This window comes from Bos grunniens, chromosome 25, assembly GCF_055505025.1.
Source record: "Bos grunniens cultivar Pamir isolate PY7600 chromosome 25, Bosgru_T2T1.0, whole genome shotgun sequence".
In the NCBI taxonomy this organism is placed as follows: Eukaryota; Metazoa; Chordata; class Mammalia; order Artiodactyla; family Bovidae; genus Bos; species Bos grunniens.
This window is the reverse complement of record NC_141189.1, coordinates 8,501,616-8,528,387: the sequence shown is the minus strand read 5'-3', so window position 1 is coordinate 8,528,387 and position 26,772 is coordinate 8,501,616. Positions and strand designations below refer to the sequence as shown.

General features: G+C 54.9%; 1 protein-coding gene across 4 annotated transcripts in view; it reads left to right on the top strand.

Moving 5' to 3' along the window:
- Positions 1–335: 335 nt before the first annotated feature.
- Positions 336–26,772, top strand: part of SRRM3 (serine/arginine repetitive matrix 3) — a 53,936-nt gene continuing 27,499 nt past the window's right edge. For 3 of the 4 annotated variants that reach the window (XM_086374423.1, XM_086374422.1, XM_086374424.1), the window contains exons 1-2: positions 339–534; positions 22,767–23,031. In XM_086374423.1, the coding sequence (XP_086230549.1) occupies positions 339–534; positions 22,767–23,031 (461 nt within the window). Of the gene's footprint in view, positions 535–22,766; positions 23,032–26,772 lie in introns of all 4 variants that reach the window. The other variant, XM_086374425.1, reaches the window with a different exon arrangement.

Sequence of the window (26,772 nt, the reverse complement as noted above, 5' to 3'; positions counted from 1 at the left end):
GGACTCCAGACAGCCAACGCAGCACCAGGGAAGGTCCAGAGATCCCATTCTCAAAAACCTCCCTCCTTTGGGATGTCTCCCACCGCCCCGCCTGGCCTCGGTCAGGCCACCAGGATGCACGATGAAAGGGGGCATCCCAGAGGGATCTCTTGCCCCGCCCCCGACCCCTAAGTCGTGGAACTGGTCACTGCAGTGGAAATTCTTTCCCCCAATCCCCCCTCCTCCACGACAGACGCCCAGTCTCTTCCCTCGGAGGCGGGCGGCCTCCAGGACTGTGGAGGGCGCTGTAGGTGCTGGGCCGCTCTGGCCGGCAAGCGGCGGGCTGGGAGGCCGCCTCCATGGTGGTGCGCTGTCCAGCATTTCAGCAATCGGCGGCGGCGCCCGCGGGGAGACGGAGGGCGCGGGGCCGCGGGGGCCGCGGAGCTACCCTGCCGAGCCGAGCCGAGCCGAGGAGGCGGCCCGGAGGCCACCCAGACAAGCGGGACCAGAGGGCCTGGCTCCAGCACCCGGCGGAGCTCAGCAGTCAGCAGGAAGGTGAGAGCCCCGGCTGGGGCGGGGGCATTTCCCAGAGAGGTTGGGGCTGGGTTGGATCTTGGGCCTCTCCCGCTGGGCCAGGGCCCAGAGTCCACGGAACCCAGAGCGGACGGTAGCGGGTGGGGGACTGTCTGTGTGTTTGGTCGGGGGGTGCGAGGCACCTGGGGAACAGAGATGAGGAACGTTGTTCATTTCACTGAGAGGGATGAAGAAAGTGAGAACCCTGCCGGGTCACGGGCAGGACTCCACTGAGCTTAAATGACCACGGCCTGGTCCATAAGGATGCTAGAGAGGCACCCGACTGCAGTCTAATTGCCCTCTCGCAATTGAGAAGAAGGACCTGCTCCCTAGGGAAGGGAAAGACCAGTGAAGAGACCCTGTGGAGATGCTGGTCACTGGGAGGGATGAAGGGAGCAGGCCCCCACCTGAATGCTGGGCTTCTGTCCAGCACAGGGTGGCAGCATCAGGGACAGTCTGGCCCCTTTCCCAGCTGCCCAAATGCCCCTGGGGAGGCAGAAGCTGGCAACAAGAACTGGGTCTCACACAGGATGGCATTTACTCTCTCACTGGGGAGAAAATGAAGGACACAGAAGAGATAATAACCATTAGGAGTTTGGGAGGGGGGTTCTCTGTGGTCTCTCTGGGTGCCCAGGGAGGGTTTCTGGGGCTCACAGTGAGTCCGACCAACCCCAGAACAAATTCTTGGTTTAAAAAGAGAGAGAGAGAGAAGAGACGCAGGCTCCTTCTTGCCTCCTCCTCACCCTCCCTGCCAGAGCTCCTGCCTGGACAGTGTGAAGCCTCCTGCAGTTCCTGCTCCTGGCGGCAGGTCCATTGTGGGGATGGGTTTGAAGGGGAGCAAAAGAAGGGCACCCCAGGTCTGACCTGGTACTCCAGTGTCTGTGCTCTATCCCAACCATAACTTCTCACTCTCCAAAGACCTCACTCACTCATCCACTTCTGGCCTCAAGGGGCCTGGGTTGACCTTTTGTCCCATGACAAGAGAAAAGGCAGGTTCTTCGATGGAGACCTGAGCAGGGTTTGGAGAATTTCTCTGTAGAGGGAACATCTTAAGGTCATGGTCCCAGCAGGTGTCAGATCCTTCCCCAGCCAGAAATAGGACCAAGCTGGCTCAGAAATTGCTCCCACACAACATCAGCTTTTCGGTTCCCTAACTTTATGCCCCATCCCACTCTCCTGTGAGCGATGGAGGAGGAATTCTTGAAGAGCGAATAAAGAGTGGTTTGGATTTTAAAAGGTAGAGCTGAGTGGGTAGAAAGTCATGGACTTTGAAGTGTGAGAGACATGGGTTCACATCTAAGCTGTGTGACTTCAGGTAAACCACTTAACCTTTCTGAGCCTGTTTCCCAATTTGTAAAACAGGTATAGCATTAACAGTATCTACTTTGGCGGTCAAAGAAATAATTCAACTATTTATTGGATAGGAAACTAGTTTTAAGCTGTGCAATGCTGGGCAAGTTTCAGCAAATCAAATGCAAGTAAGAATTTTTAAGGAGAAGCTACGCAAAGAGGGAAAAGTTTTCAGTATTGTTTGAAGCATATCTTCCTTTTCCCAGAGTGGGTGGACACTGGCTGACGGTCTCGTATCAGGCGCCATATAGGCTACAGTTAACTCAGCTCATCCTCATGAAAACTTAACAAGGAAGCCATCAATGTCCCCATTTCACAACTGAGAAATGAGACTTGAATGACTTTCACAAGGTCATGAAGCCACCCAAGCTGTCTTCCCTGGGACAGGAGTGGAGCTGATATCCTGTCCTGGTCCCTTGATATCAAGACCCAGCTAAATGTCAGTTTCTTGATTCATGATGCCAGCTTTCCAGGTGAGAAGCCTGAGGCATATGGGTGAGGAGGTGTGATGCAGTGAGGAACTGACTCCCCCGAGGTCGCTGGGATATTTGGAGGTGGAACACACTTTGAATTGTCCAACTGGGTGCCCCCACCACAACCCACCCCTGCCACCCTGACACCTGCCAGAGAGGGAGCCTGGGTCTGGCAGGCCCATCTGCTCACTGCCCCACCCACTCTCACCTTTTCTGCCTGCCAGCCTCTTGCTGACCTCGGCAAGCCTGTGGCCGCCTGTTCCTCTCTGGGTGGTCAGCCCTCACCACTGTGATGAGGCCATGGTCCAGAGCAACTGCCAGCATTGCTGGGGTCAGCCTCCCCTACCGGCTTTTCCTTTGCCTTCTTCTTGCTGCCAGTGGGGCAGAATTGTAGCTCCTCCTGTCCCAGCAGCCAGCCAGGGTGCCTCTGAGGTGATGGGGGAGAGCCCCCCCATACCGCCTTCCTTAACTCCTACACACAGTCTGAGCCCCTGCCACGAGCCTGTCACTTCTCACGCATTATCTCATTCCATGCTCACGTAACTGGGTGCCAAAGCTGCCACCATCTCCCTTTCACAGAGGAGCAAGACGAGACCTGAAGGTGACATGATGTTCCCAAGGTCACGGAGCGAGGTCTTGGCGCAATCCCAGGCTACGGCCTCAGGGGCCCAGGTGGCTCCCACAACGCCACTCTGTCCTCCATTCCCAAGCTCTCCTGCGTGAGGATCAGCCAGGGCACTGGGGCTTGGCAGGAGGTGGATGGGGGGCGGGGGAGGGGGGCATGTGATGAAGTTCAAGGATCTTCTTTCTGGGCCCATCTCTGACCCTGGCTCCTTGTGTGAGCTTGAACAGGTTCCTTCCTGTCTCCGGGCCTCAATGTCCTCAACCATAAAATAAAAGGGTTTGACCAGATGACACCCCACTCCGGCCCCCTGCTGAAGGCCCTGCCAGCACTAAGATTTTAAGATCTCTCTGCTCCATAAATCTGTGTGTCGGGAACCCTATGGTTCCATCAGCAGAAGTAGAATCCACCCCCAGTGTATGAAGGTTAGGTTTATTCATTGGAACTGAGATTTAAAATTCACCCATTCCCCTCCTAGGATCTTCCCAGGTAGCACTAATGGTAAAGAACCTGCCTGCCAATGCAAGAGACGTAAGAGAAGTGGGTTTGATCCCTGGGTCGGGAAGATCCCCTGGAGGAGGGCATGACACCCCACTCCAGTATTCTTGCCTGGAGAATCTCATGGACAGAGGAGCCTGGCAGGCTATGGTCCATAGGGTCTCAAAGAGTTGGACGTAACTGAAGCGACTTGGCCCACGCACCCACATCCCTCCAAATTACAAACCTGGGGTCTTAATTCAGAAGAGGAAAATGTGGCTGGAAGAGGCCCAGTGGTTCATCGGGAGATCGTGGTTCTGTGGCTGAGCCAGGATGAAGCCCTCCTGGCCCAAGATTTGAGGTGACCTGCAGGGACACTAAAGATGCTCTCCACACTCCTTCCTGAGTTGTTCAGGAAATCCCAGGAACCTCCCCCAACAGAACACATATACATGAGTCCTACATCCAGGGGAGCAGCCGGGGTACAGTGGTGGAGGCTTATTTTTAGAATCTTGGGGAGAGGAAGAGATTTTGCAGCTGACACTCTAAAGAAAGGAGGCAGAGCCCTGCCAGGGGAGTGGGTCCGTAGGGCCACTGGTTCTGGTTCAGGCTGTGTTGGGGGAGGAGCAACCGGGCAAGACATGGGGGAGTGCCTTCTCAATTCCAACATCTGGGCTCAGTGAGAGGGGAAAGGGATTGAGGAGAGAAAGGAAGAGGGCCCCAGCTGAAGGCAGGCAACACCGTGGGTCATGGAGGCTCGGGAAGGGGGAGGAGGCACAGGGAGGTGGTACTCAGAGAAAGGAGGGTAACCATGAGTGGAAAGGAGTTGGAAGAGGGGAGCGGGGCTCAGTAGAGGGGAGTGAGATCAGAGAGGAGGAGGGGGTTAGAGAAGGGAGGGGGCGGAGTGAGAGCACAGGAGGAGCCCGTGATGGGGAGGGACTGTTACCGACAGTTACAGACCCCAGCCTGACCCAGCCGAGGTCTTCACTGGGGTCTCGGGCCCGCTGACACTGCTGGGTTCCCCTCCCTTAACCTTCTTCTGGGTCATGAGAACAGGAGGGCTTCAGCTCTCTTGACTCTGTGTCATCCAGGACAGGGTTCTCAGGGGGCCTGGGCAAGCGAGCCAGGCAGGCCCCGGCTGCCCCTTGTGCCCAGGAGAGAGACCTCAGTGGCCACATGTGCCCGGGCTCCAGAGCAGCCCCCCAACCCCCAGGGTCTCCTCACTTATAGCCAAAAGCCGCCCGCCCATCCGTCTGCGTCGCTGCTTCCCCAGCAGTCAGCCTGGCCTCAGCATCCTGCCGCCCCCGCCCTGGCCTCCTGCCCACTGCAGAGGCTGCTGTGCCAGCTGGAGCATCCTGCCGGGGCCTGGGAGGACTGGAGGGGGACCTGAGCCCAGGGAATCGGACCCTGAGGCCCAAGCAGCTTACTGAGCTGAGCTGGGGTGGGGTGGGGTGGGAGGGGGGGTGCCCTCAGCCTGCCCGTTTCTAGCATCCAGAATGGCCTGTGGCTCTGAGATCTCTCCTAGGACTGAGCCCCATCCCCACCCCCATCCCCCCAAACTCCCTAGGATGGAGACAAGTAAGTTTCGTTGAATTCTTCTGATGTTAAGAATGGTGCATCCTCATTGGGTTAGACTCAGGAGATAGAAAAACCAAGGAGAGAAAGGGCGAGTGTGGTCCCACCGTGAACAAACGGGTCCTTCCTACCAGGACTTTGTCCGTGTGATCATAGATACACAGTGTTAAATAACTGGGAACACCCTGTTGAGCTAAGTGGGCGTGCTGTTTTTCACTCTATAGTGAGAATTTTCTGATATCTTTAAAGATTCTGCAAAAAGCCTACTTTTTGAGGCCAGATGAACACTGGGCACTGGTGGAGAGCTTCACGGGGAGCCAGGGAGAGCTGCGGGGGTGGGGAGGGACTTGCTCTCCTCCTACGCTCTTGGGTGGGGCACACCTTGGGGGTCTGCTGGTCATGGGTTTCCCTTGGGGAGGATGACGCTGGGGCCCATGCCAGGGTCAGCTGGGGACTGGGGCGGGGAGGGGGGGGCCTGCCTCCCTCTGCCAGGGACCATGGCGGGGGAGGGCCAAGGCTGCCGGGGGAGGTGGAGCAGGAGACAGCCCTACATCCCCTGGGCGGGGTGAGAACCTGGACCCACTCAGACCTTAGAAGAAGGAGCTCAGAACTGGGAATCAGGCGACTGCCAATCTCCTGGGCTCTGATCGCATCTAGATGCTCACCTCCACAGTCAGGTCTGTTTCCCTTCCCTGTGAAATGGGCACAATAACACCAGGGGCACGCTGACAAGCGATTCAGGTGGTGAGTGCCAAGGCACCCAAGGAGGGACAAGACCCAGTGCACTGCCCAGAGGTGGCGGTCACTTGAGTGAGACCACACCGTTAGCATCCACCGAGTGCCTCCTATTTTCCCGGCATCGTATGAACAGCGGGGACATAGCCGTGAAGCAGACACACACCCTCACCTTGAGGAGCTCCCACGCTAGTAGGAGTGGGAGGCGTGAGGGAACTGAGGGATGGCCGTTGAGTTTCTGCTGGGGACTAAGATGTCCACAGAGATGTGGACAGCCAGAGGAGGTGCTAGGGAGAGAGACCTTCAAGTCGGGCTTTGGAGAGAGACAGAAAAGATGCTAGACAGAGAATGTAAAGGTAAGGCACTCCTTATAACAGTGGGGGCCACGGCCCGGGGATGAGAAGTCCCAGTGAACTAAGAGGACAGTCGATGATCTAACTTAGCCATGGGATGCCTGAAGCTAGAGGGCAGCCCCAGGGGTGTGGCCAGCCAGGTCTGGTCTTGAAGGACCTTGAAAACCGCTTCGTGCTGAGCGTTGGTTTGGAAAGGGATGGGAGTCAGGGAAGGCTTTGAAGCAGTGTCATGATCAGACACGCACTTAAGGAAGCCCGATCTGGCTGCCTTGGGCAGGAGGATGATGGAGAGAAAGACCAAGGGTAGGAGGCTAGGGTCAGGGGGCACAGCTGCAGTGGGGCGGGTGTGGGGGATGTGCCCCAGGAGGTTTGACAGGGGTGGATCTAGGCCAGGCTTACCAGGGGGCAGGGGTCTGGGCATGGTTGGAGTTGGAGTGGGGGGCGGGGGGAAATGGCTGACACAGCTGTCAGCACCGAAGAAGCAGGCTGGGGAGGTGGGCTTCAGGCCGGGCAGAGGGGCCCAGCCACCTCTTCTCCCAGTGGGTGGCCAGACTGGGATGGAGCGGAAGCTGGGACTTGCACCAGGTCTCGCCTACAGGCAGCCCTGTCCCTGCTCCCTGCCTGGCAGAGTCTCTCTTATGCTTCCTTGTTCTTATGACCCATCCCTCATTGACCCCAGAACACCTCTCTTCCCTGCCTCCCGAATTCTCTCTTCCTCTGTCCTCTGCTCCTCATACATCAGAAAGTAGGGACGGTCATTCATTCATTCATCAAACATGAGCTCAGCAGCTCCTCTGAATTAAAACACTCAGTTATCATTGTCATCTCCAAGCCCCGTGCTCAGTACTGGAGAAAAGCAGGAGCAACCCTCAGTCTAGTGGGGAGTCAGGCCCAAGAGCTGGTGACTATTTGAGGATGGAATACAGGTTATGTGGGACCATCCAGAGAGCTGCTGGGGCACTGGCATTGAGGGCAGGGTGGCCCACCTGGTTGATGTTGGAGCCAGCTTCACAGATGGTCCCCAGAGGAGGAGGACAGGTCTGCCAGGGGGAAGAAAGGGGAAGGGCATTTCTGGCAGAAAGAACAGCCTGGAGGTGGGAAGAGTCCCGGGCACTTGGGGAAGAGGGTGGCTGGAGAGGCTAAGGAACGTGGGGTCAGGCGGGAGAGGGAGGCCTCATGAGGGGCCTTAATGCCAGGCTGCGGAGTCTGGGCTTTCTCCTGCAGGCAGCAGAGAAACCAAGGGAGGTTTCCCGCAGGTAAGCACATGGCCAGAGCAGTTTCAGGAAGGTCATCTCTGAAGGGCAGGCAGGACTGGACAGATGGAGTGGACGGGGGCCGGCGGTAAGCTTTCAGGACACAGATCACGTGGCCTGGGACCTCCCCTGCCGCAGCTGGGACACCCAGAACCACAGCAGCCACGGTCTCCAGGTTCAGAGTCCCGGCCTCAGTATTTCCAGAACAGTCCACGAACAGCAGGTTCCTGGGACCCGCCATGTAGAGCCTGATTGTAGGGCCTGGGCGGGGTCTGAATTTTTTTGTTAACGTTTCATTTTATACTGGAGTAGAGCCGATTAACCATGTTGAGATACTGCCAGGTGGTCAGCGAAGGGGCTCCCCGGGGACTACCCATGCTAGCAGCGAGAATCGGGGCCTCTTTGCTTTGCAGATGCTCTTTCCTTTGCCTGCATGCTCTTCTTCCCGCTTTCTTTACCTCCTTGACCTTCAGTCTCTGCTCCCGTGTCTTTTGCGCCACGCCTTGTTCCAAGCCCCCAGGTGCCACCTCTTTCTCACCCCACCTGTTATACTCTGTCCTCCTGGCTGCCTCCCTCGGTAACCATCGGGGGCACCCATTTGGTATCTCGCATGTGCCAGACACCGTCGCAAGAGTTTCACACGTCCTAACTCATTTAGTCCTTGCAACGTCTTACAACAGAGTCAGGTCACAGCCTAGGCTACTGAAGCACAGAGAGGTTGTTGATGTCACCAGCATCACCCAGCAAAGAGGCTGCGCTGTTCTGTGACGTCCCAGATGAGGAGCCCTTTGAGGGCAGCGATCCTGTGCAGTTCCTCATCACAGGTGCCCAGAGCAAGCACAGGGCCTGGCACGTGGGAGGGGCTCAGTTTTCTCATCTGTAGAATGGGCAATTCCGCTCCAAGACTGCTCTGCAGCTTGGGCGCGTCCAGGGCCCTGGTGGGGGTTGTAAACTCTGAGGTGTACAGACTGGGGTGGGGCCGGGCGTGGCAGCAGGGGGGGAACTCCTTGCTTGGACTTTGGGGTGGAACCATTTCCCGGACAGGATGCCTTTCTGCCTCCTCTGCTGTGCTGAGATTCAGCCTCTCGTAGAATCAGACTCATTCAGATCTGGCCAGGGGCCGGGGAAGGGGTTGTGGCCAGGGTGGGGTCAAATCCCTTGATGAAGATTCTGGGGCCCAAGGCAGAGCCAGGTGGGGACTCGGAGAGGCCGCAGCTGCCAGAGTGACCCCCATTCTCCCTGTGAACTTATGGGGCTTGTCCTTTCCTAGAGCAAGGAGGGCCCCCCACACCCCCCTGCCATCCCTGCCTCCCACCCACCATCCCTTGAGAGCCATAGGTTATTGTCAATGATGTTGTTAATTAACTGCTTAATTAACTATTTAGGCTAATCAGATTAATTGACATTAATTGGCTACCATTTGTCAAGGACCCTGGAAAGCAGTGCCTCTCAGAGTTGAAGCATGTGACTGGGTCTGGGCAGGGGCGTGGGGCGGAGTTGTCGGTGCCCTGCGGAGCTGGGGGAGCAGGCAGCAGGCAGGGGCAGGACGGCTGCCCAGGTGCTGCCTCTGCCGGCGGCTCACGGGGACAGTCCTTGGACACCTGAGCCCTGGGTCTTCATGCTGGGAACTGCATCACCTCTTCCTTTCCCATAGTTGCATTTAAACAAAACAAAAAGTCCGATCAAGTACCAGAGGCAAGAGTGAGTACTTTCCATCCCCAAGGGCTGCAAAGACCTCAGAGTGGGGAGAGACCTTAAAATCCTAAATAAGCCGTGATATAAGTAGGTCACCACCTAACAACTGTGGGGATGACGTGCACACATTCGGTTTTTTAAAAAGGGAAAGATGAAGCAGTATAGGGTTTATCAATGATGCAAAATATTAAACTGTGATAAAATGATCCAATTTGCATTATTTAGTCAGTGACAGCCCCCAAAACCCACAGTACATTTTTATACCTGTTTTAAAACACAACTTACAGTTTTAAATTATAGCACTTGAAACAAAAAAGAAAAAACTACTATGAAATGCATCCTACGTTTTGGAGAAAGAAAAAAAAAAAAAAGGCAACCCACTCAAAACTGAAAGTGTGAATTTGTCTTCAGAGCCTTTCTTTCAACATTAAATGGCTCCCACATCTAGTCCGATGCTGGGCTGGAAGATGGTAGCCTGCAGCTTCATCTGGACTTTTTCACTGACTCCCCCCATCCCCCGCTACTCCAGAGGGTCCCTTCTCCTCTCTGGTGAATCCCTGGCCTAGCTTCCTGATGTGCTTGCAGGGGGGCATAGGAGGTGTGGGTTTCAAGTATTCTGGAGATGAATACAAATGTGAGGGGAGAAAGGAGGTCCATTTTGGTGGGAGAGCAAGCTCCCAGGATGAGGGGTCCTTCAGGGCATGAGGAAAGCTCCCGGCTTGATGACAGAGATCTCGAGCTTGGTAAGGGAAGACTTAGAGAATGAATGTGGGGTCTCTCTCCCCCTTTACTGCCCAATCCTGCAGCCCCTGGGGAAGGAAGGACCAGAAGAGACTGGAGGCAGTTGCCTAGCAACGAGAGGCGCATCTGGATCGATGGGAATGGCAGACGAGGCTCCAGCCCCCAGCCCGACTCTCTCTTTGATCTCACCCGGCCCAGCAGAAACCTGGGGGGGATGCCCAGGGCAGCCTGCCTGATTAAAGCTGAGTCAATAGAGGGAATTTTCCATAATGAGATTGTGTGGGCAGCAGAGGCAGCTGCACTGTCTCCCTGCTGTACTCTCCCCAGTGGGTGGAAGGGGCTTTTCTGTCTGTCCAGCACACACCCTTCCTGCTGATAGCTCCAACAGGGGCATGGGGTACATCGTCACCCAGCTTGGACTCCTCCAAGTGTTGGGCTGCCGAGAATTCAGAGCCCAGCCCTGCCCTGGCCCCACTAGTATCCAGGCCCCAGTGCTTAGTCCAGATGGAGAAACTGAAGCCTGAAAAGGGAAAGAGATCTGGTCATACAGCTTCTAGCCCATCTTCCCTTTCCTTAACCCAGCCCTCAGGTGTGAACCAGGGCGGGTCTGACCTTTGTGGGGAGAAGAAGCGGGTAAAGGAAATAATGAAGCTGATGACAACTCGGGGCACCTCTGGTTTTACTCCAGGCCTCCCCTGATGGGTCAGCTGGTAAAGAAGCCACCTGCAGTGCAGGAGACCTGGCTTCGCTCCCTGGGTTGGAAAGATCCCCTGGAAAAGGGAACAGCTACCCACTCCAGTATTCTGGCCTGGAGAGTTCCACGGACTGTCTAGTCCATAGGGTTTCAAAGAGTCAGACACGACTGAGCTACTCTCACTTGCAGCCCTAGAGGCCAGCTTGGGAGAGTCCTCGGAGAGCACGGTGTCCTGACACCTTAGGTGGCTCTCTCTAGGACACCACCCCAAGGCCGTCTGGCTTGGACCCTCTGCAGGACACAGAGGTCACCACTTCCCTGGCAGCCCAGGCCATCAGCGACAGCTCAGCCATGATAAGGTTCTTTTCTCAGACTCCTCCCTGCAACCCCAAATCTCCATTCGAGCTCAGGCAGCCACAGGGAATCTGTGGCTGTCTGTTCCCTGTCTAGAAGTCTACAGTTCTCTGAAGGCCACCGAGGGCCGTGAAAAGAAATAGAGTGGGCTGGGTGGGGGCAGGGATTCCTTTGTTCCACTGAAACACAGGGGAGGGGAGACTAAAACACAGCTTGCTTGTCTGATTCCAGCACTGGTCTGTAGACTGCTTCCTGGATTGACCTGGTCTGTATCGTTTTCAGTGGCCAGTATCGTGAGTTCTCTCTGCTCTGCGTTGGTCTGCATTGGTCTGTGGGTTCCCTACGTTGTTGTTGTTCAGTCGCTTAGTTGTGGCCCACTCTTTGCAACCCCATGGACTGCAGCACGCCAAGCTTCCCTGTCCTTCACTATCTCCTGGAGTTTGCTCAAATTCATGTCCACTGAGTCGGTGGTGCCATCCAACCATCTCATCCTCTGTCGTCCCCTTCTCCTCCTGCCTTCAATCTTGTCCAGCATCAGGGTCTTTTCAAATGAGTCAGTTCTTCACATCAGATGGCCAAAGTATTGGAGTTTCAGTTTCAGCATCAGTCCTTTCAATGAATATTCAGGACTGATTTCCTTTAGGATGGACTGGTTGGATCTCCTTGCAGTCCAAGGGATGCTCAAGAGCCTTCTCCAACACCACAGTTCAAAAGCATCAATTCTTTGGTGCTCAGCCTTCTTTATGGTCCAGCTCCCACATCCATGCACGACTAGTGAAAAAACCATAGCTTTGACTACACAAATCTTTATCAGCAAAGTAATGTCTTTGCTTTTTAATATGCTGTCTAGGTTGGTCATAGCTTTTCTTCCAAGGAGCAAGCGTCTAATCTGAACTCCTGGTTCCTCTATGGCCTGTCCTGGGTTGCAGTGATCTGCACTGGTCTCATTTAGGCTGTCTTGCTTTTACTGTGGGTCGCTCTGTAGGGAGCAGACAGCTGAGGCCTCTTTGTCCCTGGGGACCTGCCATCCAGGCCCTCTGCTCTAGGAACTCAAATCAGAGCCAACAGGAACAAAGACAGGGCCCAGGGCTGATGGGCAGGAGCCTAGTGCCAGGCAGGGCCTTCCTATCCATTGAATGACAGAGCTGGACTCCAGGGCTTACCAAGTATGTGACCATGTGGCCTTTGCAAATATCAACACATATAAAGTCTGGGCATAATGAGAGTGGTGACCAGGAAACTTTGCCACCCAGGTCCCCAGAGATGGAGGTGGTAAAAAACAAACATACAAAAAAAACGCAAGTAGTGAGCTCCCCATCAGTACAAACACAGGCTGGGTTTCAACAAATGCTCACAGATGGCTGCTTTGTGCCAAGCTCTGTGCTGAGCAATAGGGGTGCAAAGATGGACACAACCCAGTCCCTGCCCTTAGACAGCCCTCACCAGGTCAGGGGGCACATAGTCACAACAGCGCAAGGTAAATATTGAGGGTGGGGACCACAGGGTGAGGCTCTGGGAGGACCACAGAGGCACATCTCCCAGTGGAAGTCTGGGAGGGCTTCACAGAGGTGATGCCTGAGCAGAGTCCTGTAGGATGAACCAGAAGGGGAAGAGCACTCCAGGCACAGGGAGCAGTTGGCCAGCATGTTCTTGGGTGGCTCAGAGCCCCATGTGTCTGAGATGCAGGGGGGCTGGACAGGTTGTCCAGGACACAGGTGCCAGCTAAGCTGCCCGGCCCTCTCCTGCAGACAGCAGGCATGCCCTTCCTCCCTGGCTTCCCTCGGACACCCCACCTTGGCTCTGGGAACTTCGCCAACCCGCTGCCTCCATTCCACAGCACAGTCTGAGTCTGCAGGGCAGGAGACAGCTCCAAGCCTGCCTGCCAGGCGCAGCTGCCCCCTCCGCCCCACCCCGCAGACAGCGCTGGAGCAGGGCGGGCGGGCAGGAGTGGGACGTGAGGGCTGCTGTCCCTCCGACAACCAGCCCTCCCCACAAGCCAGCCAGACCCAGCCCAGGGGCTCTAGCCAGCCTTCCCCTGGCTCCAACAGGAGCAGCAGGAAGCTCGACTGTTGAATAATTGAGAAGGCTTTCAGCTCTCTCCCTGCCCCCTGCAGCGTCTTCTCGAGGGTTGGGTAACAAACAGCGGTGCCAGCGCCTCCCAAGAGAGACTCCAAGGAGGCTGGGAGGAAGCTCACTTGGCTAACCCTCTCGCTTCCAGCCGTCCTCCCCGGCCTCGCCCCACAGCGTCTTTTTCCCTGTGAACGCTGGTCCCTACTGGTCCATGTGGGTGGCAATCTGCTAGTCTTCACAAGCGGACACTGATCTGATGCATTATCAAATGCATCAACCTCTGATTTCTACTGTACGTCTTCCTGATTAACTCATGCCTGTAGTGGTTTAGACGAGCTGGTGTTGTTTGTGGGTAGTATATCACCAACTCAACGGGCACGAGTTTGAGCACGCTCTGGGAGTTGGTGGTGGAAGGGGAAGCCTGGCGTGCTGCAGTCCATGGGGTCGCAGAGTCGGACATAACTGAGTGACTGAACTGAACTGATGGGTAGTACAGACACTAAATACTTCTACATGGAACTTCCTACGGTCCTGGGCACTGCCACACTGGGTGTATGTTCATTCCCTCACCTCTCATGGCAGGGGGTGCTTGGATTCACCCCATTTTACAAATGAGGAAACTGAGCCAAATGAGGTCAAGTCGCCTTAGGGCCCATAGTGAGTGATTTGAACCCAGGCTGGCTCTTCTGTCACTCGCTGATCCATCTTGGTTAATGCGGACCGAGCTGTCCCTGAGAGTCAGACCTTTCTCCAGGGCAGAAACCACCAACATTGAAGGCTCCAGGCAGCCAGAGAGATCTTTCTGAAATGCAGGGCTGACCGTGACCTCCCCAGCCCAACAGCCTTCATGGACTCCCCGTGGCCTGCAGGGTATTCCTGGCTCCTGCGGCCCCTCCTGGCCCGCTGTGAACAAGCCAGGGTTCTTCCCTTTTTCTCTCCAAGCCTTCTTCCCACACGCCCCACACTCTGCCCAAGACGTCCTTCCTCCCCTTCTATGTCCACTAGCTCCTACTTATGTTTCATGATTCCTCCTCCAGGAAGACCTCCCAGCTATGCTCCTCCGTGAACACGCTCTAGCTCAGTTGATGTCTCTGCCGCCTGTCCCCTGCCCCGGCAGTTATCTTGCTTCTTCACCATGCCTCTCCCCCTGCATCCCCTCTGGTGAGCCTCAGACTCTCAGAGTAGCTGTGACATGAATAAGTGACCTGCCCTTAGGGCTGAGAGGCTATCTCCCATAACCCCAGCCCCACCCCCTGGGGCAGGGAGGGAACACAGGGAAGTTTGTTCTGGCCTGATTACCTCTGCCTCCTGCACACACCTCCTGGAGGTCTGGAGAAGGGTCCCCACAGGGAAGGGAGGGGTTGGCTGGAGAACCCCTCCACCGGGCACTCTGGGGACACTCACCAGCATCACGTGTGCAACCTGGCTTCAGGGCAGGGACTGGGGTGGGGAAGGGGCGCACCCAGATTCCTCGGAGGTACTGGAGATGGATTTTCTTTGCCAGATTCATCAAATATCTTGACAAAAACCATTGTTGTTACACACTCATTTCTACAAAGACCCAGACTTAGTTTCACAAGCTAAGTGCCTGGTTTCTTGTGTGTTTATCAGTTCCATCACCTTTGTGACAGTTACAAAGGACTTGTTTTTTTTTCCTCCCGGAAACTCAGGAAGCAAGTCCCTCCCACTCCCTTACCTTGCTCCACACTGGGCTTTTTCTCTGGAAGGGCTAACCCTGGGTTTGCAGTCCCCACCTTCATGGGCAGACTGGTCGCCATCACACACCCCGCTCCATCCTGACCCTCTTAATCCCAGGCCCCCGGACCCCACTATCCCTGAGCCTTCAGCCTGTGCCACACACCCACCCTGCCCCTGCTTGGACCACCCCCTTCCTTAGACTCATGCTTCACAGGACCACTTCAAACACCTTTGCTCTTGGGAAGCCTTCCCTGACCATCGCAGGTAAAGACAGACCCACCCTGGTCTCTTTTTTGCTCCCTTGGCATGGGACAGGGTGGGGACGGGGGTAATCAGGATCTGTCTTCAGAACAAGCTTGTCACTGAAAGGATGAATGATCCCACCACCCTATGAGGGGGGGAATTTTTTTTTCTTTTTTTCGCCACTCCACGCAGCATGTGGAATCTTAGTTCCCCGACCAGGGATCAAACCCATGTTTCCTGCATTGGAAGAGCAGAGTCTTAAACACTGGACTGCTAGGGAAGTCCCGAGGTAGGGACTATTGTCTCCATTTTATGGATGAGAAAGCTCAGGCTCGGGGACATTTGGTAACATTCCCTGATCGCCCAGGGAGAACTGGTAGAAGCAGAACTCTGAGCTCTAATCTTCTGATCCCAAACCGAATGCTGCTTGTTCCTGAGACAGTGGGAGACAACAGAAGGACCTCAGTGGCAAGAAGGTGGTTGAATTGTGTGTGACCATGAGTCGAGAGTTTACGGGAAGCTGTAGGAACCTGTACCTTTGAGGGTGCGAAAGCCCTGCATCCTCCCATCATCACTGGGGAGCTTGGTCTCTGGCCAGCAGCGGGGTGGGGAGAAGGAGCCCCCCGGGGAGTGATGCTGCCTGCTGGGGGAGAGAAGTTTCTAAGCTACAGGAGCAAAAGGGGTCCCTGGGCTGGTGCCGTGTGGGCTGGGGACTGAGACACTGCATGTGAGATGGGAGATGTTTGCTGAGGCCAGTGGCGGGGCGGCAGTGGGGAGATGGTGGCCCAGGTCATCCTTGCCCTGGGCTCTGGCCTCTGCCCTCTTCTCCCCCAGTAGTCAGCAACCTTGCTCACCCTTGGGTCTCAGTCCCCAGCCCTCAGTCATAGCTCAGCCTTCCGGACATCTGGATGTCCAGGGGCTCCTGGCCCCCTCCACATCCGGAAGAGGACGGTCACCCCTGACAAGCGCCACTGCTTATGAGGCATTCGTGGCATGCCAGGCGCTGTGCTAGCATTCCACACGCATCAGTCCTTTACCACAGCCCTACAAGGAGGGTGCTGTTATTAGTTCCAGGTCATCAGTAAGGAGGGGCTTCCCTCGTAGCTCAGATGGTAAAGAATCTGCCTGCAGTGGAGGAGACCCAGATTCGATCCCTGGGTTGGGAAGATCCCCTGGAGAAGGAAATGGTAACCGACTCCAGTGTCCTTGCCTGGAAAATTCCATGAACAGAGGAGCCTGGTGGGCTGCAGTCCATGAGGTCGCAAAGAGTTGGGCACGACTGAGCAACTAACACTTGTGACTTGTGTGATTAGCAAGGAAACCAAGGCACAGAGTTTAAGCTACATGATCAAGGTCACTCAGCTCATGAGTTCCCAAAGGGCACAGCCCTGTTTCCCGGCCTCAAGCCAGGTTCTCCAGGGCAGGACCCAGTCTCCTCAGATGCATGCGTGGCCCACTGTTCCCTCTCCCCCGACCTGGGCTGGTCACTCCCGCCCTCAGCATCTACCCCTCTGAGCTCCGGGATGAGTGATGAGCTCATTAACTCAGAGACCTCTGTGCCTGTCAGCAGGCTGGACCCTGCAGGACAGATGGGCTGTTGCCCCATCAATTAATGTCTACCAGCAGGGCTGGACCTGCAGGTACCAGCCGCCAGACTGTTCCATCCTGTGCTCAGCCAGGCCTGCTCAGGGGACCCAGGCTGGGGTCTGAGGGAAGGAGGCAGGCCCAGGGACTCAGCTGTGAGGCTTGGAAGTCAGAGCTCAGGCCTTTTAACCACTTCCTGGCTGGCAGAAGGGAGGATGATCCGCCTCCCCCCATGACTCAATCTGCACATGGGTTTGGCTGGCCGGGCATCTGGCCTACCCACGGGACCGACTCAGTGCTGGGATGGCCCCAGGCTGAGCTCTGGGCGGAGCTGGTGTGGCTCTGGCCACTGGCTACAGACGCAGGGAGGAAGTGGGCTGAAGGCTTGGCTTATACCTACATTGCTAGTATAACCTAGACTTCCAGAGCGGGACAAGACTTGTGGGGTCTTTGAGTCCAGCCCCTCATTGTCCAGTGGCGAAGCAAGGATCCAGAGATAGAAACAGACTCATTCAGGGTCTCACAGCCAAACGGGTAGAGAAAAGACTTCCCATGCGTTGCCCTGTCTCCAAGGAGACGCAGTGTCAGTGTCCCCAAGCATCTTAACAAGTCAGGGTCAGGGTCAGGGTCATGGCTCGAGACCTCACAGCTGCCTGTTTGACCCCGACAAGCCCTTAACACAGCCGAGTTTGTCCTCCATATTCTCCATCACAGCAAATGGCTGCACCCGGTCACCCAAGCCGGGGACCCAGTACCATCCGAGGTCCTCCACCCCACATGCAGTCTTGCCCGGTCTGTCCATTTATTTCTAGAATCCTGGTCAGGCCCCCGCTGCTCTGGAGTCCCTGTCTCCAGCTCCTTCCGCCCCCTTCTGGGAAGCCTGCCCTGACCAACTGCCTGGAGATGCAGACTCTTCTCAAATTCTCTTGCGATTACCTATGGTTTCCCAAACAAGCCGGTGAGCTCCCAGGGGGCCAGGATAGGGTCCTGTTTGTCTCCAAATCTCCGTTTGTTGGTGGGGGAGGGAGAGGATGGCAAATGAGTGTGTGCTGTGTTTGTTGAGTAAACATAATAGTCCATCTCCTATTTAAGCAGCTCCTATAATGGGAAACTCACTCATCCTGGGATGAGCCACCTAGCTTTTATTTATATTAAAATATTTATTTGTTTGGTGGCTCTGGGTCTTAGTTGTGGCGCATGGGATCTTCCACCTTCCTTGCTGCATGCAGGAATTTTTTTTTTTCTTAGTTGCCGAATGTGTGGGATCTAGTTCCCGGACCAGGGATCAAACCCAGGCCCCCTGCATTGGAGTCTTAGCCACTGGACCACACAGGGAAGTCCCCCTGCTACTTAGTTTTTGTAAAGTTTTGATTGTTAGGGGGGAAAATATCCTATCTTGGGCTTATGTGAAGTCCACGTCCTCACAGGAGTCCTGGCTTTGCCTTCTAAAACCATCCAGTTTGGCTAGGGGCTTGCTCCTTTAAGTGGGGTTCAAGGTCCAGCAAAAAGGAAACTTGTTAGAAATGCAGATTATCAGCACCCACCCCAGATCTACTGAGTCAGAAATTCTAGGGCTAGACCCTGGCCATGGGCTCTCCAGGTGCGTAAAGAATCCACCTGCCAATCAGGAGATGTGGGTTCGATCCCTGGGTCAGGAAGATCCCCTGGAGAAGGAAATGGCAACCTACTCTAGTATTCTTGCCTGGGAAAGCCCATGGACAGAGGAGCCTGGCGGGCAACAGTCCAAGGAATCTCAAAAGAGTCGGACATGACTTAGCAACTAAACAACAAGACCCTGTCCATCTATGGTTTAACAAGCCCTTCAGGTGACTCCACAAATAAGATTTGAGAACTGCTGTTCTAGACACTGGCTCCCAATTGCTGTTCCACAGATGGTCTGTATCAGAATCACCTGGAGAACACTGACAATTTCACCCTCAGAGATTTTGATTCAGTAGGTTTCGATAGGAATCATATAAAATACAAGACACTTAGTTTAATTTGAATTTCAGATAAACAATGAATAATTTTTTTTAGTATGAGGATGCCCCAAATATGAAATTCATGAAATTCAAATTATTTTAACTGTGTATCCTGTATTTTTATTTGCAAAATCAGGCAACCCAACCTACTTCTAACAAGCTTCTCAGCAGACTCAGCCAGGTTTGCCCTAAATCCTCCGACCACTTGTGTATTCTTATCACTTCCCCCTTCCAGACATTATATTTTTGTTGATGTGGGCTAAGATAACATGTGCTTTTGGCAGCCACATTATGATATTGACTCAAATTGAGCCTGTGACCACTGAAAACCCCTAAATTCTTCCTAAATATGCTCCTTCTAACATATGTCTATCTCACTCCAATTTTAGAAAGTTCGTTTGGGACCCAGAGTCAGGATATGGCATTTCTTGTGATCTGGTTTCACCTTTTCAGACTCCTCCCATCTTTTCCGTCTGTTGAGTCTTTTTAGATTCTGACTCTGAATTTCTGAACCTTCCCAAGTGGTGGTCTCACTGAATCTGGTCATCAGGTTTTCAAAGTTCTCTCCAGTCAATGGTGAATATACTAGATCGGACATGGGTGAAGACAGAGCCCTGCGGGCCTTCCCTAGATACCCCCATCTGATATGACAGGGACCCATTCATCAGCTCCCTCTGAGCACAGGTTAATCCGCCCACCAATTAAAATAGCACAGAATGTTAGTTTCCACCAACACAGTGTCTCTCCCTCCTTATGAAATCTCACAATTCTGTAATAGATAATATCAGATAAGGGCTTCCCTGGTGGCTCAGATGGTAAAGAGTCTGCCTGTAACATGGGAGACCCAGGTTCAATCTCTAGGTCAGGAAGATCCTCTGGAGAAGGGAATGGCAACCCAATCCAGACCTGATGTCTGCAATAACTTCCTGGTCTGCTGGTCCAGCAACCCCGACTAGGAAAGAAGTGGGCTCAGCATACAATGATTTGGTCTTAGGGGCCTGGCCGCTCCGCTAGGGGCTCAGGAGTCATTCTTTTAATAACGTGCCTCAGATTCCTGCCTGGCGCCCTCCATTACCAGGTGAAGCTGGCAGAATTCACCATCTGTCCTAGTGGAAACCCAGACAGCATCCATCTTCTGTCTTCCCACCCCTCTCCTTTCCTTCAGTAGCTTCTGAAAGACTGCCCCCGCAGCCTAGCCATCTCGGCCAGGCATTCTCCTAGTGCTGGCGATAGGATTTCTCAGGGTGTGGAGACCTGAATGCACTCAGAACTGCTCCCACCAGCTTCCCCTGCCCCGTCCTCAAGGAGCTCAGGCCAAGTTCTTGGCTGGGGAGCCTTGCCCACGTCGAGGGCAAGCATGCAGAGCAGCATCACTGAGAACCTGTCTCCACGGCTCTCTCGGGGCCCGAGCACTTTGCTCCCACACCCCCAGTGCATCTTTGGCATTGCCAGGCGCTGGGTAGGCTCAGGGGAGCTGGAATGAAGGGCTGGTCCCCTCCCCTCGAAGGGCTAGACCAGGGCTCAGACACAGACAATAAATTGAGCCTCAGTATCTAAAGAGGTGAGGACAAAAGCTGTGGGGGCATAAGGAGGGAACGGCTCATCCTTCATCAGAAGCAGGGAAGGCTTCCGGGAGGAGATGACATTGGGACTGGACTCTGAAGGACGTGCTGGAGTTCCCCAGATAGGGAAGAGAAGCAGTGGAATTCTAGCACTGGGAACCACGTGGGCAAAGGCTCAAAGGAGTGGGAATGCATGTTTGGGGACAGGTGACCCAGGCTGAGGAGCTGGCTGTTGGCTTCAGGATAAAGTATAGCACTGGATAAAGCTGCAAGATTGTATAAGAAGAAATACAAAGGGGTCTTGAAGGCTGTATCAGGGACCCCACCTATAGTCCTCAGTCCTATCTCCCTCTTTCTTCAAACTTTAAATTTGTACTTTGTATGGGGGTATAGCCGATTAACAATGTTAAAGCAGTTTCCGGTGAACAGAGAAGGGACTCAGCCATACATATACAGGATCCTTTCTCCCCCAAACGCCCCTCCCATCCAGGCTGGGCCATAACACTGAGCAGAGCTCCAGGTGCTATACAATAGGCCTGTCTCCCTGTTTGTCTCTTTATTCCGCTCATAGGCACCAAGCCCCCTGTGTTTCAGACGCTTTGCTGGCACCAGGAATTGGGGCTAAAAAGCCCTCGGCCCACAGGTGGAGTGAGACCTGTGAGCCCCCAGTGAAGTGAGGGGGAGAGCTCCAGAGAGCGGAGGAGGGAGGCTCCCAGGAGGTGGCGATGCCTGTGAGCAGTGACTTTGAGGTCATGCCAGAGTCAAGTGCAGAGCATCCTAGGGAAGGGGAGCAGTTGGGGGGGGGGTGTGGCTGGATGCAAGAGGGATGGAGAATCTGTGTGGGCGTGGCAGTGGACAGGTTGGTCCAGGAAGCAGGTCCAAGCTGTGTCAGGACTGGGAGCCAGGGTGACCGGAAGCCCCTGGAGGCTGTTAACTAGGGCATGACAGGGTCTGATTTGCTCCTGGCCCAGTCTCCCAGGTTGCTGATGGAAGATGAACAGAAAGAGGTCAGGGCAGGGGGGTGGGCAGACAGGATGCTGATGCCAGAATGGACCAGAGGCAGAGGCTTGAACTGAGGTGGTAATGAGAGAGAAGGAGATGGGTAAATGTGAGCAATGTCGAGATGGAATATGGGACCAAACTTGATGTTGGTGAGCTGTGGTGGGCCAGGACAATGGAGGTCTCCAAGCTCCATGCATGTCCCTAGCTCAGGGCATGAGACAAGCAGAGCTCTGTGTGGGGTTTGGTGAGTGGGTGATACTTGTGAGTTACCCTCAGAGAAAGCGTGGTAGAGCTAGGGTTGCAGGGCTGGGGTAGGGACAGGCAGGAAGCAGGCAGGGCTTAGAAAAACAGCTTTGTTCTGTAAAGCCCGAAGAGCGTTCCCGAAGAATCTGGATGATGCTTCCAGGCACAGGTTGAGAACAGAGGCTCAGAGAGGGGCAGGAACATCCTCAGGGTCACACAGCAAGGCATGGAGAACCCTGGCCTAGATCCAGACACTTGGGCAGATGAACATATGAAAGGAGCTTGTGTTCCCATTACCACTGTCAGCTCCTGTCACTGTCCCCTTCAAGGCCTTTTTCCTCTCCTGGTCCCCCTCTCTCTCCTCTGCCTTTCATACTCCATGGCTCTGGACACTTTGAGGCCAGTGAGGAGAGTATGTGTTTTGAGGGGTGGGGGGTATTGCAGGAAGGCCCCATCTGGGATGTCCAGACATGCCCGGTTCCTTCTCTTCCCACCTCCCTCCACCCCTTCCCTCCCTCCCATCCCACTCCCTGGGAAGGAGGCCTCCCTGTTGCTTAGCAACTAGCAGAGCCTTGGAGAAAGGAATTGGAAATAGCTCAGGAGGTGCCTCCCCTCTGTTAAGATAAGTCTTTGGTGTGCATGTGTGTGTGTATACATGCGTGTGCAGGGTGCATACAGGTGCACGTTCTACTTTGGGCCGTGGAGCCCCCACTTCTCACCTTCCAAGCCGTGCTGGCTCCCAACCCACCCTGCGCTGGCAAAAGGATGTAGCTGCCTGGAAAGCTAACGTCAGTGCCACTTTTGGTCACATTCTCACAAGCGATGTTTCCAGAACAAAGGAGGGGACGGCCCTGTGGGCTTCAGCCCAGATAAGGCCCCACCTGGAATGCTGACTTTAGAAAAGTTAGCCAGATCGAAGTAGGAACCGAAAACTGCATCTGTGGTGGGAATGGAGCTGAGCCTGGAGAAGGTTCCATCTTCTGGTCTCTGCATGGCTGTCCCGGAGCAGACTGGGATGGGGAGCACGTGTGGTCTGTGACTCCAGGGACCAGAGCCAGAAAAATGGGTACTGGGGAGTGAGAAGCCGGTATTAAACTTAGCCTGAAGAAAAAACAAGAATAAAACCTGGGGAATTGCCAGGAGGTGTGCAGGCAGGGAACAGGCAGTGACCAGGCAGTCAGGCCCAGGCATTGGAACCGGGGCAGAGAGCTTTGTCCTGGATGGTTACTAGGTCCCTGAAGGCGACAAACCTCCTTTAGAGGCCATCTAGTCCGCCTTGAATCCACCCCACGTTACCGATGGGGACAGCCCAGTGTCCGATGCCCCCTCATGCCCTGAGGTGTGACCCACAGGTGCAAACCTGCCACCGCCCGGCTCTGCAGCCAGAGTGGAAGCGGATTAGAGCCATGAGTGGGCCTTTAAATCTCCAGGATTAACCCGCTCCGAGAAGAGCTTAGAAGGTGGCCGAGAAGTGACCATCCCGCCGGGTGTCTGTGTCTGTCCCGCAGGGCCGAGGCCAGCCGCTCCAGGGGCAGCCACTATGTCATCCACCGTGAATAACGGGGCGGCCAGCGTGCCGTCCCCGCCCGACGCGGCGAACGGTTTCCCGCAGCCGGGCGTCTCGTCTGGGGCCTGGCCGCGGGCAGAGGAGGAACTGCGCGCCGCGGAGCCCGGCCTGGTGAAGCGCGCGCACCGCGAGATCCTGGACCATGAGCGCAAGCGGCGCGTGGAGCTCAAGTGCATGGAACTGCAGGAGATGATGGAGGAGCAAGGGTGAGCGGGGAAGGGGGCAGGGCGGGGCTGTGGGCGGGGCCGGGAGGGACTCGAGGCGGGGCCAGGGCGGGGCCAGCGTTGGGATCCCGGAGCCTGAAAGGTCAGAATCTGAGCTATTGCAGGCCCAGTTGAACTTTCATTCATGTATTACTTTATTCTACCAATAAGCTGTCTTGAACTCCTGCTCTATATAAAGTTCTCATCTGGGCTTAGAGTCACAGCAGCCAAGGAGACACAGCCCATGCCTTCGGGAAACATCCAGTCTGGTGTAGGAGAGGGGCATGTAAACGTTAATGACAACTCGAGGCCTCAGTTTTCCCATATGTAAAATGGGTGGTTCGAGCTGCCTGGTCTAAAGTTAGGTGCGGCAGCCAGGCAAGAACGCACAGCGGGCTCCTACTACGTGTGAGGGTGCCTGTGATTTCAGCAAGGGAATTCCAGCCAGCAGCCACATCCAGAAGCTTAGATTTCACCCTGTCTAGTTCGGAGAAGGCAATGGCACCTCACTCCAGTACTCTTGCCTGGAAAATCCCATGGACGGAGGAGCCTGGTAGGCTCCAGTCCATGGGGTTGCTAAGAGTCGGGAACGACTAAGCAACTTCACTTTGACTTTTCACTTTCATGCATTGGAGAAGGAAATGGCAACCCACTCCAGTGTTCTTGCCTGGAGAATCCCAGGGACGGTGGAGCCTGATGGGCTGCCGTCTATGGTGTCGCACAGAGTCGCACACGACTGAAGCAACTTAGCAGCAGCAGCAGCAGTTCAGAACAAGGGGCACACAAGTGGGCCAGATGCTGTGCTGGGCAACACTGGTCCCCAGAGCCGAACTGGAGTCACTTCCTCAAAGACCCCTCTCCCAACCCCTATTTCTTCCCCATCTCAGAAGGGAAACAGGCATGTTAACACCAACTCCACCATAAAATAGGTTAGAATCAGGATTATAGAGAGGACAGCAGGACAGGAAAGGGTCAAATGCTTCAGGAGCTCAGAGGGGAGATTCTGAGAGAAGACATTTGAATGGGCCTTGAAGGATGAATAAGAGTTCGTCAGGCTGAGAAGGAAGGATTGTGCATCAGTCAGTAAGGATTTAGGGACCTCCCCTGAAAATCCAGTGGAGACGGGACAGCCATCATATGTGGAACTGGAGGCAAAAAAAAAAAAAAGAGAGAACAGAGTCATTCCCATCTCTACCGCTCCAAGGAAAACTGGATTTCCCAAGGCTCCTTTCTGCATCTGCCTGAGTACTTTGAAACTACTGGGCTTGCTGTTGAGGGAGTCAAAGTGGGGAGCAGGGCCTGCCTAACAGGCTGGCACTGTCAGTGAGCTGAGAAATCAGGAGGGCCAGTGCATTAGTGCCTGGAGCCACCTGGGAGCAGACCGCCTGTGTACAGCTGTCCTTCCAAACCACACCTTTGTCTGTTCATCCCCAAGAGGCAGCCAAGACAAGGCTCACTCGTCCCTGTGGAGCCCAGAAGACACTGAGGCTCAGACAGAGATTGTCACTGCCACCACAGGCCCTTAGGAAGGCAGGGCCAAGGCTGCCAGGCAGGGCGGCTTGTAAGAAAAGGGCACAGGAATTTGGTGTTCACCTCCAGCTGGAGACCAGGTCGAGGTGGGGAGGATCCCTGCAGAGAGGAATGGATGGGTGGAAAGCTGTTGGAGACAGACAGAAAGGAGACTTCCAGCTGGTAATGAAAACAGGCTTGATGAGCTGTGGATGTGACCAAAGAAATGAGATCCCCGGGGGTTAGGATGGGGAGTGGAGTATCCTTATACAGAGAGAGTCCCAGACCTTAATTAAACCTGCAGATCCTGCTGAATTGAGAGACTCCAGGAGTGGAGGGAGTGTGGGCGGGTGGGCGTTGCTAGGGAACAGACGCCTGGGACAGATTAGAGCCAGCCTTCCGTGCTTCGTTCTAGGAAAATACCCCTTTCCCCACACAAGCCCCGCCCCTTCTCCCTCACAGAGCCCTGCCCACTTCCCCTCACAAGCCCCGCCCTCTTCCGCGCACAAAGCCCCGTCCCCCTCATGGGGCCCTGCCTCCTTCCTAAGCCCCACCCTCTTCACCTAACTTTCCCCATAGGAAAGCCCTCCTCTCCCCAACCTTTCAGAGAACTCCTAAGGGCCCTCACTCACGGCACCCCCTCCCCACAAGTCCCCTATCTCCCCCTGCCGTGGCAGGCTTATTATCTCAGGGGGGCAGCCTCAGGTGAAGGGGGATGGCACTTGACCGTGTCTAATCCCCTGGCATCAAAGGCACATTCCTCGCTGGGGTGTACCCAACAGGTCGTCTCCAGATATTCCATCAGGGGCCCTTCCGCCACCCAAGCCCTCACTCCAGGTGGTCCTTAGACTGGGGTCTCCTATAAAGCCAGCTCTCCGGTTATTAACCCTCTCCCTCTGCCATCTCTTAGCGGCTGCCGCGCCGGTAGACGCCACAGCCACTCTGGAACCCAACAGTCGGGGCTTCCAGCTCTGGCCTGTGACCTTGGGCAAGCCATAGCTACTGGCCTGTTAAATAGGGGGTTGTTCTGAAGAGCCTGTGGACTAAGGCAAGTACAGAGCTCCAGCACCCTACTCCAGTCCCCAGAAAGTGCTCCACAAACACTAGGGATCTTTGCTCTGCTAAAAATCCAGTCATTAATATCCGTTTCTAGAAACACTGGTTCATTCGCATTTATTTACCAGGTTTGCAGGCATTTGACAAATATTCCCGCTAGTCATGGAAACACACATTCTTTGGCCCCATTAAAAAGCAATCCCTTTCTTAATACTGATGGATGGTGGCTAATTCACTGGTGATGGATGCTGCCTTTGGTGCCATCTTCCTGGGCAGTCTCTATGGGCAGCCCACAGTCCCTGAGGAGACAGGGACAAAGCCCCCAGCCTCTAGGAGGTGATGTTCCAGGCTTGGCCCCAAACATCCCCCTCCCCACATCCTACCCACCATGCCCCTTCTCATGAGGACCATTGAGCTGGGCTTGGAGCTTTGAGCCCTCCCCTCTCCCTGCTCTATTTCTTCATCTGTAAAATGGGCCACTACCACCACAAACATCCCCCGCCCCCCAGAGCCGTGATGAAGATCAACTTAATGACCAAGGAAGTGATTTTCTAGGAAATGCTGGATCTGGGCAAAGGCAGGCAGAAGGAGACATTTTCCACTCTGGAGACCTCTTTTAAAATGTATTGTCCCCTCACCCCACCCCAGCCCCAGAGGGCAACCCAAGAAGTCCCCAGAGCAAAAATGAATTTGATGCATTTTTCCCAAATGATGGAAGTGGCAGCGAGGGAGCCAGACTGGCTGGGGAAGCAGCTGAGCCAGGAGGCTGGGGTGCTGAGACAGGCCTCCTCGCCCTGCCTACCCTCTTCCCCGTCCGAGCCCTTGACTGTTAGCCAGCCGGGCCTCCTGCATGCCCTTGAGTTGGCAGGTGCTGCTGCACCCACAGGTCATGGAAGGTTTGGGTACCAGCCTCCTTCTCCATCTCAGCCTTTGCCTCCTGGGAGAGCAGAGGGGAGAGGTTCAGGTGATTATGGATCCAGGACCCTGCTGACCTGGGAGGGGTCTAGAGTAGAAAAAGGCAGAGAGCCTGGGACAATTAGACCCTCTGTCCCCATCGATCTGGGACAAATAATCCTCAATCACCACCATTTCTTGAGCACCTACTGTGTGCTAGGCACTGTGCAAAGTGCTTTTACGTATTATCTCCCTTAATCCTACAAGAATATTGAAAGGCAGGTT